Here is a 20,895-nt window from a genome sequence, read left to right as displayed (position 1 = left end):
TTGTCAAATTTGTCCCATGTATCCTTGGCCCAAGTGCTTTCATTTGTACTAAAACTAGGGTTGTGACCCTTTAACAAAGGGAGATAATTAGGAAAATGCAAACAAAAGTAGTGGTTGCTAAAAAATATTCTTCTCAAGAACCACTGGGCAAATTATCACCAAACTTATGCATAAGGATGAGGATAGGTTGTAGATAAAAAAAATTGTTCAAGGCATCATCCTGGGGCAAAGGGTGTGGTCTCAAGATCACTTCAAAGTTGACCTTAAATTTTGTTTTGTTAAAACTTTGATATTTTACTTAGTATAAGGACTAGAATCATCAAATTTTGTCAGTTGATGCATTTTAGGACCTAATATCATGTTGTCTCAAAAGTAGGTCATGGTGACCTACTTTTTGAATTTCACAGGTAATTATTATTAAATGGATTTTGATGCATATCTTGGACACTTTTGAGCCTATTATCATCAAAAGTTGTCAGTTGATGGATCATGGGACCTTGAAGTGCGTCATGTGAAAAGTATGTCACCATGACCTACTTTATGAATTTTATGGCTAATTTATGAATACATTTTAGGTTGTTATTTCAGATACTGATAGGTTTAGAATCATCAAACCTTGTAAGTTGATATGTCTAGAGGCCTCGAAACATATCTATAAAAAAAAAAAAAGTAGGTCACAGTGACCTACTTTTTGAATTTTGCAGAAATTCAAATTTCACATTTTCAATTTTAGATGCATATTTTGCAAACTATGAAAGCTAGGATCATCAAACTTTGTCAATTGATGCATCTTGAGTCTTCATAGTTTGTTGACCAAAAAGTAGGTCACTGTGACCTACTTTTGGAATTTGACGGCTATATTTTAATATTTCAGATACTATTTGACTTACAATTATCAAACTTTGTCAGTTGATGCATGTTGAGTCTTCAGAGTGTGTTGACTAAAAAGTAGGTGACTGTGACCTACTTTTGGAATTTGACGTTTATATCTGAATATTTCAGATACTATTTGACTTGAGTCTTCAGAGTGTCGACCAAAAAGTAGGTCACTGTGACCTACTTTTGGAATTTGACGTTTATATCTGAATATTTCAGATACTATTTGACTTCAATTATCAAACTTTGTCAGTTGATGCATCTTGAGTCTTTGGAGTGTGTCGACCAAAAAGTAGGTCACTGTGGCCTTCTTTTGGAATTTGACGGCTATATTTGAATACTATTTGACTTGTCAGTTGATGCATCTTTAGTCTTCAGTGTGTCGACCAAAAGTACATGTAGGTCACCGTGACCTACTTTTGGACAGTTACATTTAAATTTTCAGGTACTATTTGACTTAACATCATCAAACTTTATCAGTTGAAGCATCTTGAGTCCTCGGGAGTGTGCAGACTATAAATTAGGTCACCTTGATCTACTTTTTTAACTTCAAAGCTATATCTAAATCAAATGCTAAGAGGCATAGAATCATGAACCTGTTTCAGTTGATTTATCTTGAGTCCTCGGAGTATGTCAATTAAGAAGTAGGTCACTGTGATATACTTTTTGAATTTCATGGCTATATTTTTGCCTGTTCTACAATGTATCAGAAGAGCGATTCTAGGCCCTCGGGCCTCTTGTTTCTCTTTATTTTTTTAAGTCCCAAGATTACTCATAATTTCTGAGCAATACAAAATAGGGACTTTCTACTTAAAGGAAGTGAACATGAAAATGTGACGAAGGGTTTAAATTTGTCATTTTTATGTATATAATGAATTCTGAGAGTCATTAAGATTTAGCTTTCTTCATTAGTGAGATATTTCATAAAGATTAACTAATCTTTTCAATACTTGGGAGCTACCATATTGAAAAAATTATTACCTTCCTGCTGGGTTATCTCTTAGCATCCACTAGAGGGCAGCACTGATGCTGACATCAGTAGGACGCCTTGTGTATTTTTGGCACATGTCATCAGTAGAAAATGAATTAAATGTGGGATATCAGTTTGAACCTAATGTTTCAGAGGAAGAAATTGTTTCTCAGAATAATACTTCTTCACCAGCAGTTGATTTTAATGGGAGAGGAATTTTCCTTGATTGGTGTGCTTGTGGAAATTGTAGCTATATGTACATTCAAGGGGTGTCTTTGTTGTCGTGAGTTTGAGCATTTTGTGTCAGATTACATAGATATACACATAAAGTGCAGCTCTCTACACCCATATTTTGACATGGTGTCTCTAAGTCCTGTTATAATTGATCCATGGATTTATGTATCCAGAGAAGAAGGGTCTCAGAGGACTTGGATAACAACTTGTTAAACAAGTAAGAAAAACACGAAAATGAAAAATACCTTCTGTATTTACAGGGTACTACATTTACTAAACAGAGTACGCCAAAATACCTTAGAGTACTTTAGAGTACGCTGGTAAAATTTCCAAATCTAATGCAATTTAATTGTTTATTTGTATGTATATCACTTTAAATAAATATGATTATAAAATAATATTGCAATATTTGTCACAAGTACTTGCTTTTTAGTGATATTTTGACTAGAAAACATTAAATTTATTGAAGATTTACGGCATCTCGATCCTGATTATCAGTATTTTGTTTGGAGAAAGTATTTGAGCGATGTGACATATTACACCAGTATTAAACCCAAATATCAATGATTTATTTTCAAGGAATTCACTGTTCAGTTGACAATAAAAAGACTTAATACTTCAAAAATAAGATAAAAATGTAATCTTGGAAATTTAGATGTAATGCCCTAATATTAAATGTAATTAAAGTATGTAGTTAAATTTGATCGGGATCAAACGGTAAACTGTAACTTGAAATAATCCCTAAACTAATGAAAACAAACACAATATATTCCAGATATACATTTATTACGTTAAATTAAAGTACAGTAAAATATCTGTATCTCGAATATGGTTTATCTTGAATACCCCGCTTGAGTCGAAGTCGACCGCCAGTCCCGGCCGTTTTCCCTATATAAATGATTAAAAAAACTGATGATATTTCGAACACGGTAATCTCGAATACTCCGCTTATGTTGAAGTGTTTTCAAGGTCCCATACCCTAAATTCACCTGGTTTATCTCAAAGTGCAGTCAATTTTCCGCTCTGCTTACCAAACCTGGCGTCGTTAAGTCAAACATTCACACCCGCGGCTACATCAATTATAATTAATGACCACTAATCCACTCTCGCCTTTTCCGAGTAGACCCAAGTCGCAATAAATGGTTCAACAGCTTGGGTGATTAGTGAAGCCTTTCAACATTACGGCTAAAGTTCACCGCCAATTATGAACTAACACACCCGATTCCAGGGATGGTGTTTGGAATGACACATGCTCTATCATTAACATATGGGATAGATAAATGCACAAAATCGTCGAAGTACATTTACGCTTGAAGGTAATGCTCTTAATAACGATAATGCATTTAATAACACACGCTTCATCATTAAAACTAGTACAGAGAAAACACGAAAATTCCTTTAATAAACATTTAAAAGGTTTTTTTTTATTCCGTCTTTTTTGTTTCTTACGTGATAGGTTCTTTCATTACAACGCAATAACTACGTCCCAGTCTAGCCTGTACATCAGTAAACTTAAAGTATGCATACAGGCACGATCATCTTAATTTTGAAACACATTGTGAATTCAATTGGATGTTTATATATATTTAAAAAATGAAATGTTTGTCTTTGAAATTCCACAATATTAATTTATCAACTTGTATTAAACTATGAGAAACGGCAACGGGTTTTTGTTTATAATGCAAATCCCATACTATACTTCAAATATCCTCCTTCAAAAAAAATATCCAAGATCGATTTTGAATATCTTGAACCCCCGGATATCTCGAAGTTTTTTCGAGGTCTCTTGGACTTCGAGATAGAGATATTTTACTGTATAAACATTTACGAACAGCGGTTAAATTGCATTAAATTATGAAACTTTACCAGCGTACTTTAAAGTACTCTATTGTACTCTAGTGTACTCTGTTTAGTAGGACCGGTATTCACATGTAAAATCTAACACAACATGGCATTTGTGTGTAAATATTTCCAATTACACATACATGTGATAGAATACAGTAACAATTCTGAACAATTCTGTTCCAGACATGCTATTAAGATTTATGGCCTACAGACATTTTATCAACTAGGTCAGACGTGGTCATGATGCAGCCTCTTGGGGGGGGGGGGGGGGGGGGGGGGAATCAGTAATTTTACCCTCATTTGCTGTGACATAAATTAAGGGAGCATTTCCTAAATAGCACTACAATTATGAAGGATTTCTTGAAACCTCAAACTCTGATACAGATTCTGAATAAGTATTTTTTTTAAATGTAAATAAATAATATGACTGTAAATTGCATCTCCAAAATTTATCTGTGGTCCATGTACATCAATTCTTATGAAATATATAAATTACATGCCTTTATTGCAGTCCTTTTATATGACACAGTCACCTTAATATCTCCAAATATTTTAAAATCTAATAAAATTAATTGCATTGGAATCTTGAAATATACAGTGCTTCTGAGTAAGTTCAGAAGTTGGAGGAGCTGGAGATATTTTGTGGGAGTGCTTGTTTTCTTCTTTTTCTTAATGCATTGTAATTAGATTTCATTTTAATTCTTTTTGCTCCAAAACCTTATCCATCAATTTTAATATGAATCCCTAAACTTCTGCTGTATAACAGTGACCCAGTCAACAGCAATGTGTCTCATTTAGGTCAGAGCACAGATGCATGCTGGGAAATAATGGATGACCTCCATAAACCTTTAACTTAAGAGTGTTTAATTGATCAAATCTTGTAATAGAAACAAGCAAATTAGATTCAGGCCATACTATTTAGTTTCAGGTCTTTTAAGTTTATCATGTAACAAATATTCTTTTCATGTTCACTTCTTATAATGACCTGAAAGGAAAGGGTCAAAGCTCAGATCTATGCCTAGCATAAATCAAGTTCCCCCGTCATTGTCAGATATGTTACATTTGATTGTGACGATGCTGAGAGGTATAATGTTTCACAATTTCATTGTTAAGTTTTTCAACTTCCAGATACAAGTAAGAAATATTTCCCTTAACTTTCAGTTTGCAAATACAAATGTATAACATTTTTTATGCTTGTTAAAGACAGGCGGTGTGTCTGTCTGTCAGCACTTTGTGGGGCAGATAAAAAGAGTACTTATAACTAAGGCTAGGATGATCAAATTTGGTACACATATTCCCAATGATTACAGTAAGAAGTCTATTGTTTTTCAAGTTCAAAAGTGCATGGGTAATAAACAAGATAGAAACTAATAAGGCTAGGATAATCAAACTTAATTGATACACATATTCAGCTATCATAGATGGGATGTATAATGGTATGGTGAAGTATTTATGCTTGCCTTTGTCTGTCTATTCATCCATCAGCACCCTTAAGGAAAGGTTAAATGGGTACTGATAAGGGAAGGCTAATCAAACCAGATAATCAAAACTGGTACGCGTGTTTCCTTCTCCATAGTTCTCATTTCTCAAGGTCAAAAATCAAGGTCGTACTTTCATAGGTAGTCATGAAGGAAAAACTACTTATAGCGAGAGGTAAGATCATCAAACTTGGTGAACATGTTCCCCATGGTGTGATTGATTGAATATTGTTTAACATCCCTCTTGAGAATTTTTCACTCATATGGAGATGCCACCATTGCCGGTGAAGGGCTGCAAAATTTAGGCCCGTGCTTGGCACTTACGGCCATTGAGCAGGGAGAGATCTTTATCATGCCACACATGCTGTGGCACAGGGCCTCGGTTTTTGTGGTCTCATCCAATTAGTCCATTTAGTCGCCTCTTATGACAAGCAAGGGGTACTGAGGACCGTCAAAGCCATTTTTGACCAGTAAATGGTCATTTAGATGTTTGATCACTGCTGCTTAATATATTGGACAGGTGTACTTTGCAGTGAGAGTGTTGCTCTTGTACTTGATATCACCAGTGATGAGAAAGGTTTTCAAGATTACAGTCATTCAAATAGTCTAGAAGATGCACAATCTCTGTATATTTTACTGTATTTAGATTTTCACTGTATTCATGCAGGGTTATAATGAGATAGCATATTCACGTACACGTACAAAATATCATTTACCAGCTATATACAGCACATCTTCACTATTCCCCAAAATAATGTATCTATTGTAGACAAATTAAAAAACCCAGATAAGCTATTTGATAATCTAATATTGGTTTTCAGTGTTGCCTCAACCAAGGAACTTCTGGTCATCAGCTCTGGCATAGATTTCAATGTCCGGTTCCTGACAAATCACATTCTGCAAACAGAAAGCAACAAGATGGTGACATTTGTATTGGTATCTGTTAGAGGTGGAATCCTTCTCATACTAGAAGTGGACCCTGTAAATAAGACAGTGAAGACACGACAGGATGTTATCGCAGGGAAATGCCTCTGTGGCTGCCTGGTGCCTAACATTCAGGGGTGAGAGATCTACGTTTTAGTCCTCTACCGGTGAAAACACTAAAGGTTTCCTCTTCGTCTGTCTTCTGGCCGTCTTTCAGTCATGAGTCTGTTCCACTTTGTTTTCCAGACTTTTTTCATCATGTTTTGATTTAGGAAGCTGAAATTTAGTATGTCGTTTACTACTGTATGTTTACAGGTTATGTTTAAGTTTCGTCACAGCTGAGTGAATTTTATAAGATATATGGGAATTTGTGGTGAATATAGTTTTTCGGACCTTTTTCCATTATTCTTTCACTTAGGAATCTGAAACTTGATATGTAGTTACCTAATGGGTAGACACAGATCAAATTTAACTTTTGTAACAGTTTTTGTTATGGTTAACATATTTAACAAAAATTGAAAAAACTTAGTTTCATGGTTGAAAGAACTTCAGTTTTTGTGTTTTGGACTTTTTTCACCATGTTTTAATTTTGGAAGCAGAAATTTGGGATGTAATTTACTAATATATGTTTACAGATCAAGGTAAAGTTTCATTACAGTGAACTGATTTTTACGAGATTTGTGGAACTTTGTGCAAAATGTAGTTTTCCAGACTTTTCTCTACAATACTGTAAATGAGGAATTTGAAATTTGATGCGATCAATTGAGTACATACACATTAAGTTTCAGTTTCGTTACAGATGAATATCGTAGCAAAAATTGTAAAACTTCGTCTCATGGTTGACTGAATTAATTTTTGTTCTCTGTCTAGTTCGCTGTCTAGTTCTCCGTCTAGTTTGCTGTGTATAGTTCTCTGTCTAGTTTTCTGTATAGTTCGCTGTCTAGTTCACTGTTTAGTTCTCCGTCTAGTTCGCTGTGTATAGTTCTCTGTATAGTTCTCTGTCTAGTTCGCTGTCTTGTTCTCTGTATAGTTCACTGTCTTGTTCTTTGTGTCTAGTTCGCTGTGTAGTTCTCTGTCTAGTTCTCTGTCTTGTTCTCTGTGTAGTTCGCTGTCTAATTCTCTGTCCAGTTCTCTGTCTAGTTCTCTGTCTAATTCTCTGTCTAGTTTGCTGTCTAGTTCTCTGTGTAGTTCTCTGTCTTGTTCTCTGTCTAGTTCTCTGTGTAGTTCTCTGTCTTGTTCTCTGTCTAGTTCTCTGTCTAGTTCTCTGTGTAGTTCTCTGTCTTGTTCTCTGTCTAGTTCTCTGTGTAGTTCTCTGTCTAGTTCTCTGTCTTGTTCTCTGTCTAGTTCTCTGTGTAGTTCGCTGTCTAATTCTCTGTCAAGTTCGCTGTGTAGTTCTCTGTCCAGTTCTCTGTCTAGTTTGCTGTCTAGTTCTCTGTCTAGTTTGCTGTCTAGTTCTCTGTCTAGTTTGCTGTCTAGTTCTCTGTCTTGTTCTCTGTCTAGTTCTCTGTGTAGTTCTCTGTCTTGTTCTCTGTCTTGTTCTCTGTCTTGTTCTCTGTCTAGTTCTCTGTGTAGTTCGCTGTCTAATTCTCTGTCAAGTTCGCTGTGTAGTTCTCTGTCCAGTTCTCTGTCTAGTTTGCTGTCTAGTTCTCTGTCTAGTTTGCTGTCTAGTTCTCTGTCTAGTTTGCTGTCTAGTTCTCTGTCTTGTTCTCTGTCTAGTTCTCTGTGTAGTTCTCTGTCTTGTTCACTGTCTTGTTCTCTGTCTAGTTCTCTGTCATGTTCTCTGTCAAGTTCGCTGTGTAGTTCTCTGTGTAGTTCTCTGTCCAGTTCTCTGTCTAGTTTGCTGTCTAGTTCTCCGTCTTGTTCTCTGTCTAGTTCGCTGTGTAGTTCTCTGTCTTGTTCTCTGTCTAGTTCGCTGTGTAGTTCTCTGTATTTTTTATTGTGGGAGATCTTTATAATCTAAAGCATACCTATTTGTTACAGAGTTCAATTGATTTGCTGCATCGATCTGTTTACAAGAGATCAAAATTATAATATTTCCTGGTATTTAAAAATAATATTTGCCTGCTCATTGAGATATATATGGTCTGCATATAATGACATCCATCAAATAAATAGGAGGCACCAATAGGGGCCATATATGTCTTTTGCATTACTCTCAAGTGCTTGTTGGTATTCCCACATTTCCATTATGTGAGTTACATTCCCCTGAATAGAACTCTTTTTGTGTTTTTTTTACACATACGCTAAAACTGAATTAACTTCTGTGGGTGTTCTTGTCAACGCAATGATGGACGAACAGAACGCGCCTTTTTTTGGATGTAGATCAAGAAAATATTGTTGCATACGCAGCAATTACAGAGGCAAGACTGTGAATGGATGGGTTATCAGCTTGCACCGATTTCCCATTTACGAAGAGAGAAGAAGAGAATGGCCGCAATGTGCTAGATTGATTCGTAAAAACTTCACATATACAAAGAATTCTTACTTGTGTTCTTTGCATTTTGTAAATGGTGATGGTCCGGCAGCAGAACATCCTTTGCCCTCGATCTTCACAAACAAAGTGTTTTAAATATAGGTAAGAAGTAACATGATATTTTGGACATTTCTTGTACTACATGTTCACTTTTCTTGTTAAAATTGCTTTCCTTTTATTTCATCAAATATATTGACAATATCGGGCAATTGGCATCGTTTTTCAAAGGGAGGGGGCTATAGAGAAATTGATTTGTACCTACTGAAAAAATCTTAATATAAAAGATATGCAAGTATTTAATTTTTCGCATTACCATTCATTGTCTGCTCTCATTTGACTTCTGACAATACTTTTAAAGAGGAGGGGGCAATAAATCACCTGTAAAATTCACAGAGAAGGGTCACCGTCCAAAAAATATGAAATGATGGGAGGGAGAGGGTATCTGGGCCTGGCTGTATATGTTTTGTGTGTGTGTCTGTACCTGGTGATTGAATCACACATGTAACTAGTATATCTTCAAAACATAAAAATTGGAAGGTAACCAATGCACTACAGTATTTTGATTTGTCAAATTTTCTTGTCTGCATGCATACTCATTTTGTGGCTGTATGTGACGATGGATATCAATGACAATGTTTAAAATTTTATTTACATATTGCTGATTTTTTTTTTTAATTTCAGATGATCGATTAAGGTGGATCGATCCTCATGTGACTTATTAATATTAATGGTTGAAAGTGGAAAAACTGTATTAATTTCCACTCAATATAGTTTAATCTGATCAATAACCAAAGAAAATGTGTATGTTGCCACCTTTTTAAAGATATATGTCAGACATACAAAAACAGAAGTATATATCAACATAAAAAAAAAACTCACATTTTCATCAAACAGAATAATGAAAATTGATAAAAACTTGTTGAAATGACAAATTTTAAATGTCAACAGTTTTTAAAAAAAACCCTGTTAATTCATAGAAATATAAAAATTAATAGTGGATATTAGGGAAATCATTGTATAATAGACATGCAGTGGTGGAAATGTTAGCATAGGAGTTATTGCCCTTGACAACATTTTTAAAATTATGAATATTTTCTATGAATCAATAGTTTACCAGATTTTTCATTTTATTCAGTGAATGAAATTCCTCTGAAAGATGTATTCTATCATGCGCAAAATTTAATTAAATAAAGAATTTGCAAAAATCTATGACATTACTTGAGGATCGATCAACCTTAAGAGATTCCTTGAATGTGCACGACTACCATAAGAATTATAACTGGACAGCTGACATTCCTTAAAATAAGGAAACTCGAAATTCAATTTCCTCAAGAGATGCAGCTACACAGACTGATGAGTCTCATTTAAACAGTCAAACAATTAGAAATTCGAATTCATCTACAACAGAAACACAGACAGATGAAAAATACTACAGGGATAGAGGTTCAGGTGTGTAGACCTGTATTAACATTTGAGGATGTAGAACAGGAGGATTGTCTAAAATTTCGTTCTATACTGGTATCCCTAATAAGGAAACTGTTCATGCACTCTTTGATGAGATAGAGGATACTGCATATGAAAATACAACACGAACAGGATTGACATCAACAAATCAAGGCAGGCCAAGAAGGCAAAGGATCATAGATGGGTTTTTTTTCCTTGTTTTTATGAGACTTACTTCTTGAAGATTTCGCAGGTCGGTTTCATGTTAGTGCTTCAACTTGCAGCAACATCTTTAATACATGGATAGATTTTTTTTATAAGTTCAGTTACAGCCTTTGATAATGTGGCCATTTTGAGATAGGATAAATGCTACAATGCCACACTCACTCAGACGGAAATTCAGTAACTGCTGAGTTATAGTGGATTGCTCTGAAGTGTTTGTACAAATTCCAAGTTCTCTTGCTAACAAATCATTACCTTATAGAGACTATAAGTCTCTTATGAGTTTTTATGGACTTTTAGGCATCAAAGCAGAAGGTGTGACTATATTGGCTTCAGGTCTTTGGGGAGGTAGTATAAGTGATAATTAAAACAACAATTAACGAAGAGCTGTGGAATAATAGACATGTGTGAAGTAGATGATGTCTTTACTGCAGATAAAGGTTTTAATTGTGATGTTGCATTGGGAATTCCTGTAATTATCCCCCCCTTTTAAGTGATACGTGTAATAACATCAGCTGTTAAGTAACATAGCTCTTCATTATAGACACCTGTATGGTTCTAGAATAAGAACACATTGTATTGTACATTTTAAATGTTCAGAAGCTTGGTTAGATCAAAGAACAAGTTTGCATAAATTTGTTATATTGTTGATATTATAGTTAGTACATGTATAAAAATATAGTATGTACAATATATACATGTACCTATGTAATAAATGAATTGTTAACCTGAAATGCTGCATATCTGTCAATATGATTTCAGCAAACTTAACCTCTGTGTGAAAAGTTTTGGGAGCATACTTTTTACGTAAAAAGAGTTCAGTTTACTTCAACATATTCCATCAAAATATATTCTTTCTGAGTGGATCGAGGCTTCAAAGTCCATATAACAAAATCATGCCATTCTTGTTACAGATTGTCATTTGGCATTGCACCTGAAAATAGTAATTATAGTTAGTTTTCAGTTTCAAATTCAGATTTTCATCAAGTGAACAATAAAAGTCGGAATCAAGTCCACTTTCAGCTGGAGAACAGGTTCACCATTTGTCAGCTAGATGCTGGACATTTTTAAAATTTCTGACAGTCCACTCTTACCATTTTTAGGGTAACAATACCATCAGGACTGCAACCTAAATGAGGATATTGAATTGACTTAGTCCTGACTGAGTCACCACAGAAAGGGGATATTATTTAGGGTAACACCGGTTACTGTTCAATTCCCCACTTAGTAAATTTATTTTTTGAAACATCATACAACAATTAATAAAGGTTTAAAAAAATTTTAGATGAGCAAGGTCTCGTGCTTTGCCTCACTTAATTTATCACATGTATGCATCATATAGTGTTCAATCAAATATGTGGGGTTACTTTAAAGTGCAGAAAATCACCATCTGTACTGTATAGTGAGAAGCAGAGAACAAGTGTGATACCAGGTTTCTCTTGTGAACAACTGTTATAACCCACTATTCTGCATTAGTTAAGGAATAAAGTCAAAGCTGATTATGCCAAAATCCCCCATGCATTCAATGTGTTGTCCCTCCTAATACAAACAACATGGATATTTATTCTTATACCACTTCATGTATTTATATTTTGTATACAGGGAAATATTTGCCCCTTTTATTTTGGTCTCTTTCACGTTTGTTGTCGGTGGGCAAATTTAAGACAGCGCAAAATTGTTTTTTTTTTTCTTCTCTTATCTCTTTTAACACAACTGTGTTTGGGAGAATTTAAAACGGAGCGAAACCGTCAGGAAGTGCAGAAAGGTGAAAATGACTAGGGGCAAAAATAACCCTGGATACAGTAAGTTTTTAAGGTTCAAGTGAGCTATTCTGATCACATTTTGTCCAGTGTCCGTCTGTCTGTCTGTCCGTCAACTTTTCACATTTTCGACTTCTTCTCCAGAACCACTGGGCCAATTTCAACCTAACTTGGCCAAAAGCATCCTTGGGTGAAGGGCTTTCAAGTTTGTTCAAATGAAGGGCCATGTCCCTTTCAAAGGGGAGATAATCACAAAAATAGGGTGGGGTCATTTAAAAATCTTCTTCTCAAGAACCACTGGGCCAGAAGAGCTGAAATTTACCTGAAAGCTTCCTGACATATTGCAGATTCAAGTTTGTTCAAATCATGGCCCCCGGTGGTAGGATGGGGCCACAAGGGGGATCAAAGTTTTACATACAAATATATAGGGAAAAACTTTAAAAATCTTCTTCTCAAGAACCACTAAGCCAGAAAAGCTGAGATTTACATGAAAGCTTCCTGACATAATGCAGATTCAAGTTTGTTCAAATCATGGGCCCCTGGGGTTGGATGGGGCCACAATAGGGGATCAAAGTTTTACATACACATATATAGGAAAAATCTTTAAAAATCTTCTTCTCAAGAACCACTAAGCCAGAAAAGCTGATTTTTACATGAAAACTTTCTGACATAGTGCAGATTCAAGTTTGTTCAAATCATAGCCCCCGGGGATAAGATGGGGCCCCAAGGGGTGGATCAAAGTTTTACACACAAATATATAGGGAAAAACTTTAAAAATCTTCTTCTCAAGAACCACTAAGCCAGAAAAGCTGAGATTTACATGAAAGCTTCCTGACATAATGCAGATTCAAGTTTGTTCAAATCATGGGCCCCGGGGGTTGGATGGGGCCCCAAGGGGGGATCAAAGTTTTACATACAAATATATAGGAAAAATCTTTAAAAATCTTCTTCTCAAGAACCACTGAGTCAGAAAAGCTGATTTTTACATGAAAACTTCCTGACATAGTGCAGATTCAAGTTTGTTCAAATCATGGCCCCTGCGGATAGGATGGGGCCCCAAGGGGGGATCAAAGTTTTGCACACAAATATATAGGGAAAAACTTTAAAAATCTTCTTCTCAAGAACCACTGAGCCAGAAAAGCTGAGATTTATATGAAAACTTCCTGATATAGTGCAGATTCAAGTTTGTTAAAATCATGGACCCCGGGGATTGGATGAGGCCACAATAGGGGATCAAAGTTTTACATACAAATATATAGGAAAAATCTTTAAAAATCTTCTTATCTAAAACCACTGAGCCAGAAAAGCTGAGATTTATATGAAAGCTTCCTGGTATAGTACAGATTCTAAATTGTTAAAATCATGGTCCCCGGGGGTCGGATGAGGCCACAATAAAGGGTCAAAGTTTTACATTCAAATATATAGGAAAAATCTTTAAAAATCTTCTTCTCAAGAACCACTGAGCCAGAAAAGCTGAGATTTATATGAAAGCTTCCTGATATAGTGCAGATTCTAAATTGTTAAAATCATGGCCCCCGGGGGTCGGATGAGGCCACAATAGGGGATCAAAGTTTTACATACACATATATAGGAAAAATCTTTAAAAATCTTCTTCCCAAGAACCACTGAGCCAGAAAAGCTGAGATTTATGTGAAAGCTTCCTGATATAGTACAGATTCTAAATTGTTAAAATCATGGCCCCTGGGGATCGGATGGGGCCACAATAGGGGGTCAAAGTTTTGGGGTTTTTTTGGTGTGTTTTTTTCGGTTTTTTTTTTTTGTTTTTTTTTTTATATAGTGCAGATTCAAGTTTGTTAAAATCATGGACCCCGGGGATTGGATGGGGCCTCAAGGGGGGCATCAAAGTTTTACATACAAATTTATAGGAAAAATGTTTTAAAATCTTCTTCTCAAGAACCACTGAGCCAGAAAAGCTGAGATTTATATGAAAGCTTCCTGATATAGTGCAGATTCTAAATTGTTAAAATCATGGCCCCCGGGGGTCGGATGAGGCCACAATAGGGGATCAAAGTTTTACATACACATATATAGGAAAAATCTTTAAAAATCTTCTTCCCAAGAACCACTGAGCCAGAAAAGCTGAGATTTATGTGAAAGCTTCCTGATATAGTACAGATTCTAAATTGTTAAAATCATGGCCCCCGGGGATCGGATGGGGCCACAATAGGGGGTCAAAGTTTTGGGGGTTTTTTTGGTGGGTTTTTTTTTTTTTTTTTTTTTTTTTTTTTTTTTTTGATATAGTGCAGATTCAAGTTTGTTAAAATCATGGACCCCGGGGATTGGATGGGGCCTCAAGGGGGGCATCAAAGTTTTACATACAAATTTATAGGAAAAATGTTTTAAAATCTTCTTCTCAAGAACCACTGAGCCAGAAAAGCTGAGATTTATATGAAAGCTTCCTGATATAGTGCAGATTCTAAATTGTTAAGATCATGGCCCCCGGGGGTCGGATGGGGCCACAATAGGGGATCAAAGTTTTACATACAAATATATAAGAAAAATCTTTAAAAATCTTCTTTCCAGAACCACTAAGCCAGAAAAGCTGAGATTTATATGAAAGCTTTCTGATATAGTGCAGATTCAGGTTTGTTAAAATCATGGCCCCCTGGGGTAGGATGGGGCCACAATAGGGGATCAAAGTTTTACATACAAATATATAGGGAAAATCTTTAAAAATCTTCTTCTCAAGAACCATTGGGCCAAAGAAGTTCACATTTACATGAAAGCTTTCTGACATAGTGTAGATTCAAGTTTGCAAAAACCATGGCCTCCAGGGGTAGGTTTGGGGCCATAATAGGGACTACGGTTTTACATGTGTATATATATGGAAAATCTTTAGATATGGACCAAGGTGACTCAGGTGAGCGATGTGGCCCATGGGCCTCTTGTTTTATATGAAATTGAAGGGTCAATGTTTTTATCAATAAAATACATGAAATCGCACAGGTTTATTACTGACAATAAATATTTCTGAGTGGACTGCATATCACAATGAATTTATGTTGCTAAAACCTAAGGTAAATGAGATCAACTAAAAGTCAAGATTTAACGCAAACAGGTGAAGTTCTCCACTCCCTCACTGAACAAAGGGTATACTGACCTCAATACTGTGATTTGACATAAATGTTGATACAAGAATTTATTATACATGTATACCCATCAATGTATCGTTTTTGATGTTGTTGATATCCGACTTTCCAGATCACCACACTGTGGTTTTCTGATTCCACGTCAGTATTCTCTGAAATTGATGATGTCACATTGCATCAACTCAATATTTTTGATGGAAAATATTGACTGCATCACAAACAATAATGCGTACACAAAATATAGATTTCACTCTATGTCTGTGTGTTTTTTTAATTACAGTTATTATCTTACAAATGTGGATTTAAAAATACATAAGGGGGTATATAATAAGTTTATCATTACTACAATAACTCGATTTGAAGAGCTGGATCACGTCTCTTTGACAGACGTGAATCATCAGATCAAACTGGACACATCTGTCTATAATGATCCGCGCCTGTCAACTCAACGTGATCCAACTCTTCAGATCAAGTTACTTTGGTAATAATATATATTTAAAATTGAATGAACTAATTGTGCCAAAGATATTTGATTAAATCATACTGAAAACATTACTGAAATTTTTTAGAGGACTGGAAATCTGGTGTGGTCAAACAGAAGGCAGGATTCTTGTACGGGATTATCATGATCTCAAGAAAGATGGAGAAATTTTGGAGCATTTTAAAATTGTCAACATCAATCGTAGTTGTCAGTTTATAGAATCTGCTGCTGTCGGAGATCAACAATATGCCTGGTCATACAACTACCCAGGTAAATCTGATTTACATTAGCTTTATGATTTTAAAAAAAAGGTAACAATGTTGTAAAAAAGAAAAAAAGAGAATGAATAGAAAACAGTCGCTGTTAACTGTATGACATCACAATTAACTGTATGACATCACAATATCAATAACGCTGCTGATAGAACATTGAATGTTTACACTTTGAAATTTTCACCCTTCGAAAACCATTGTCAACATTGGCAGCACCTTGTATGACAGTGGGTTCTTAGGGTGTAAATTAACAATGCTACCCTGTACTTACTACATGCACTATTTATGTACTGCTGAGATGAAAGTAATTAGATTTTTCTGAAAATCATTTTATCATAGAAAGGAGGTCTCTCCTGTTTGAAAAATGACAATTTTTATATATGTAAATGAGTTCGTTTCCATGGAAACAACCCCTGAACCTAACAATGTTGAAAAAACACAAAAGGCCAAAATTTAGCAGTTGTAGAACCAAAAATATGTACAACAAACAAACAGGTTGTAATATGGCTATATTCAATGGCCATCATACAAACAATCTATGTGCAGGCACTGTGATGTGAAAATATTTTCCACGTAACGCAAAAACAAATTGCCCAAAATTCAGTCCGAATTTTCTCAGCGCCTCTAAAAAATATCTTTTTGAGGATAGAGTTTTCTAGGAAAATGGTCAAAAACATTTACTGAATGTAATTAGATTTTAATTATTTTACTATGATTTAAAGATGGCATCCATAGCTACAGGACTAACCAAAAATATTGGCATGTCAATGAATTGGATAAAAATTAAGATATATGGTCATTGAAAATTGCTATAAATATAAACTGATTTTTTTTTCTTTCTCTAAAACACATTTTTTTTTAAACATCAAATACAACGTTTAAATCTTATGTTCTTAAAAGTGGTTAATTTGTGAAAATATTTTAGTTGGTATGAAAACGAATTCAATTTGGAAAGAAAACAGTCTGAATTTCCTCTGTCTCTCTCCCCCCCCCCCCCCCCCCCCCCCATTTTGAGCGTAAATTGGTCAGATAAACGCAAAAAAAAAATCATATCCTGTATGAATGTATATAGAATTTTTGAAATTTCATATAGAGAATGCACAAAGGTACCAAAACAAACAAAAATCATATCGCCGACACCTAAATGTTCTGATCTCATTAAAACTTTAATACTTTAGTGAATCTTTAACCGCAATAATCAAATGTTTGGCTCGAATTGTTTTGAACACAGCCTTATTTTGCTTTGAAAAAATAATTCAAACAAGTAGCAATCTGACATCCGATGTTGATACCGTAATTGCGCCTTAGTATTTAATAATCTACGATAGTCTTAATTGTGCCATTAGTTGTAATTGAATCAGTGCATGTAATTCATTATAGTAAAAGTGTAAACTGTGAAAAATACAATAGAATTGACATGAATCAAAGGATGATGGACACATACTAATTAGATCATTAATGATTCAAATAGATACTCGCGTAAAGAAATTACGTATCGCAGATCTACATTATGTACCCCTCTAAACTGCAAATATTGTTTTAGGTGTATGTGTAAATTATTTGATTGCTATTGATTCTAACTATTCTAAAGTTTCAACTGATATCCTGATGAAAACTATTATTGTTTCGAAAAGGGAGAAGGTGTAACAAATTGGACGCACTGAACATTTTCATAAAACTGAAAGTTGAAGAAAACGAACAGTGATCAATCTCATAACTCCTATAAGGAATACAAAATAAAGAGTTGGACAAACACGGATCCCTGGACATACCAGAAGTGAGATCAGATGCCTGGGGGTGGGGTGGGGTGGGGTGGGGTGGGGGGTGTTAGTGCTTCATCTCCTCTAGATCTCCTATTTTATTATTTTAAAAATTTATACAAGAATTATAATCAAATGTTTGGTTTTCTTTCTACGCATCCCCCCCCCCCCCCCCCTGATCTGCAAATGAAAATTAGATGGGTAAAATACATGTAATATGTTAGATTTAAAGCATACAATCATTATTTGATGAGAGCAGCTACAGGATGATAAAGTAAGTTTTAATTTTGCCTATTCCGCATTTCCTCTGTTTTATGACATCTAGGTGTTTCGCCACATATCGGCCGATCTAATTTCAAATCCAAACATCTAACATTTACAATATATAATTTTGATTCAAATAAGCAATTAAACTTGCGTACATTTGCGTACATTTCAATTATTTTTGCAAAAAATGCATGTATGCACACCACACACCTCATTTGGACTTCGTTTTCTCTGACGAGTATAAATCCATCGGTAATTAAATTCCGCCATGCATATGCAGAAATCGGTGCTAAATAATTCGTAGCCTGCTTTGTATATATTTACTTATTATGGTACATGAGGTTACATGTATCATAGATGAACCAATGAATTGCATTAAATAATTCACAAGACGCAGACAGTACATAGCTACATGTACCGGTAGAGGTATATACGTGAGCGGTACCACATGTACCTATGTGCCGACAAAATGTTTAGTCCTCGGGTAAATGTATTTTTCAATTATTTTTATTATTTACGAAATCTCGGAATATAATACAAAATATTTATTATTACTCTGGCATGATAAAAATTTTGCAGAATTTTTAGCCCCAAGTTTATTGTCGTTCAATTTGGCTATATGTACTTTTAAAATTGTGCAGAGATTCTGTTCGACGTGTTGCGACTCCGTCTTTCATTTCTATTTTGAGTCTATTTTGAACAGAATACACAGGTCTAGAAATATATAATAACATGTGATACCGTGACATCTGTCAAACTCTGTCTGGTGTCAACGTAAACATGGCGTCAAAAATCACGCGCTTATGTCGTTACCTCATATTTCCTAAAAACTTAACGGCATTCATACAAAATTATTTAATCAAAATAAGGCTCAAACTGTTATGATTTATGCTTTTGTATTTCGAAAATATGACTTTAGTCAAAGTCATAATCAATATATGTCATGACAATCATGACCTACGTACGTTAGTTCGAGTTGCGCAGTGACTTCAAAAACGTCACAATCATATCCCCTTAACAATCTCTCACCAGAGCGCGTTACGCTACGCTCCACAACAACAAAAAGTGAAGCTTGCGTATCGCGCCCTCTGGTGAGAGATTGAACACAGATAACAAGTTTATTCTTAGATCCGCTCAGATAACAAGTTTATTCTTAGATCCGCTCAGATAACAAGTTTATTCTTAGATCCGCTCAGATAACAAGTTTATTCTTAGATCCACTCAAATAACAAGTTTATTCTTTGATTCACCCCGATAGCCTAGACCGAGAGGGTTTCATTGATGGTAAAGCTGATAATTAAATCATACTAGATCAATTCATTAAAGCATCTTTTTTAAAACATAGTATCATTTTAACCCCCTTCCCCAAAATCACACACCTTTGCCCCACAATCACGCACTTTAACACGCTTTCAATGCGCATTTGTTTTTACTGCGTTTGATCGTTGATACAGCGAAAAGAGTTTTTTAAAAATTAATATCTTGGGTTGTAAGACAAAATAGTGATAAAACATGTTATTTCTTCTAATCCAAATTTCTTATCTCGCCGATTATATGCCGGTTTAGTTTTCAATTAGACTCCATTTAAGATTCCAGCACATAAAATAATTTTTATATTAAAGGTAGTAGATCTTTTAAAAAGTACTTAAATATATACGTCATTGGAGATAAGAGAAAGCATAAATACGGATGAAAGATGAACATAATAAATACACGTAATGTGTAAGTTTTATCATGTGGCAACTGTCAAAAACTCAGGGGCGTCCATGGCCGAATGATTAGAGCATCGCGTTCAAAATCACACGACCTCTCACCTCTGGTCGGCGCGGGTTCGAATCCTGCTCGCACCGATAAGTGAGAAAGTTTCCCAGTTTACTCGCGGAAGGTCGGTGGTCTCCTCCCAGCTACATTGTATCTGAGTTCTCTCTTCCACCAATAAAAACTGGGCGCCACCAGATAACTGAAAAAAATTGTTGAGTGTGACGGAAAACAGCATAACAATTAATCAATCAAAAACTCAATAGCCCATCTGATCCTGAGGTCTCAGTATTTACTAAGCCGCTGCTGTCTGGCCTGTGAAAAATCTTGGATCAGTCAATTTGTTTGATTTTAAAAATCTACTATAGAATTTTTCAGTATTCGAGTATGGTTTGTGGTTGTCAATCTATCGTCATGCTCTTAAAGCATCTCTATGTGTTTAAAATGCTCTCTGAAGAATTATGCTTTTAATGTTTATGTTTTATTAATGGGCTAGTAAAAATTTTCATATCGACATTGGTCTAGAAAAAATGTCAGATTAATTAACCAGTATGGTTAGTGTCTCAGAAAAGTTTTCATGAAGGCTCAGCCTGAAAAGCAATTTTTACAAAAATAAATCTGGAAAATCAAAATTTTCAAAAATAACATTCTTTTATAGATTTAGTTCATTTCCATCTCAATTTGTTAATTCTACTGAGTCAAGACCCTTGAAAAAATATCAATAGTTTTATGAAAATATTATAAAGTACTCCCTCTTTCAACTGTCTTTAAAAAAAAAATTAAAGAACATTTCTGTTATGAAGCTAGAGTTAGTACTTGATTGTGAATCTTAAAATAGTGAAAATAGCAAAACATGTTCTCCTTTTCTTTTTTACACTGGTATAGCATTACAGTCAAGTTTAAAACACATATCACACTTACGTGTACTAAAAATACTATTAGTTTTACACTGGGGGCCTAGAGGCAGTCCCTCAGCCTCTCAGATTTTTTCTAATATATATATATATATATGAAATCCAGAA

The 20,895-nt window shown here is 34.9% G+C and overlaps 1 protein-coding gene across 3 annotated transcripts in view; it reads left to right on the top strand.

Moving 5' to 3' along the window:
- The window catches only part of LOC125671160 (leucine-rich repeat serine/threonine-protein kinase 1-like), a 134,147-nt gene that overhangs the window by 109,623 nt on the left and 3,629 nt on the right, over positions 1 to 20,895 (top strand). For all 3 annotated transcript variants that reach the window (XM_048906664.2, XM_048906665.2, XM_048906666.2), the window contains 2 exons: positions 6,225 to 6,464; positions 15,905 to 16,086. In XM_048906664.2, coding sequence (XP_048762621.2) covers positions 6,225 to 6,464; positions 15,905 to 16,086 — 422 coding nt within the window. The remainder of the gene's footprint in view (positions 1 to 6,224; positions 6,465 to 15,904; positions 16,087 to 20,895) is intronic.

This window comes from Ostrea edulis, chromosome 4 (assembly GCF_947568905.1).
Source record: "Ostrea edulis chromosome 4, xbOstEdul1.1, whole genome shotgun sequence".
NCBI lineage: Eukaryota > Metazoa > Mollusca > Bivalvia > Ostreida > Ostreidae > Ostrea > Ostrea edulis.
This window is presented reverse-complemented; position numbering and strand designations above follow the sequence as displayed.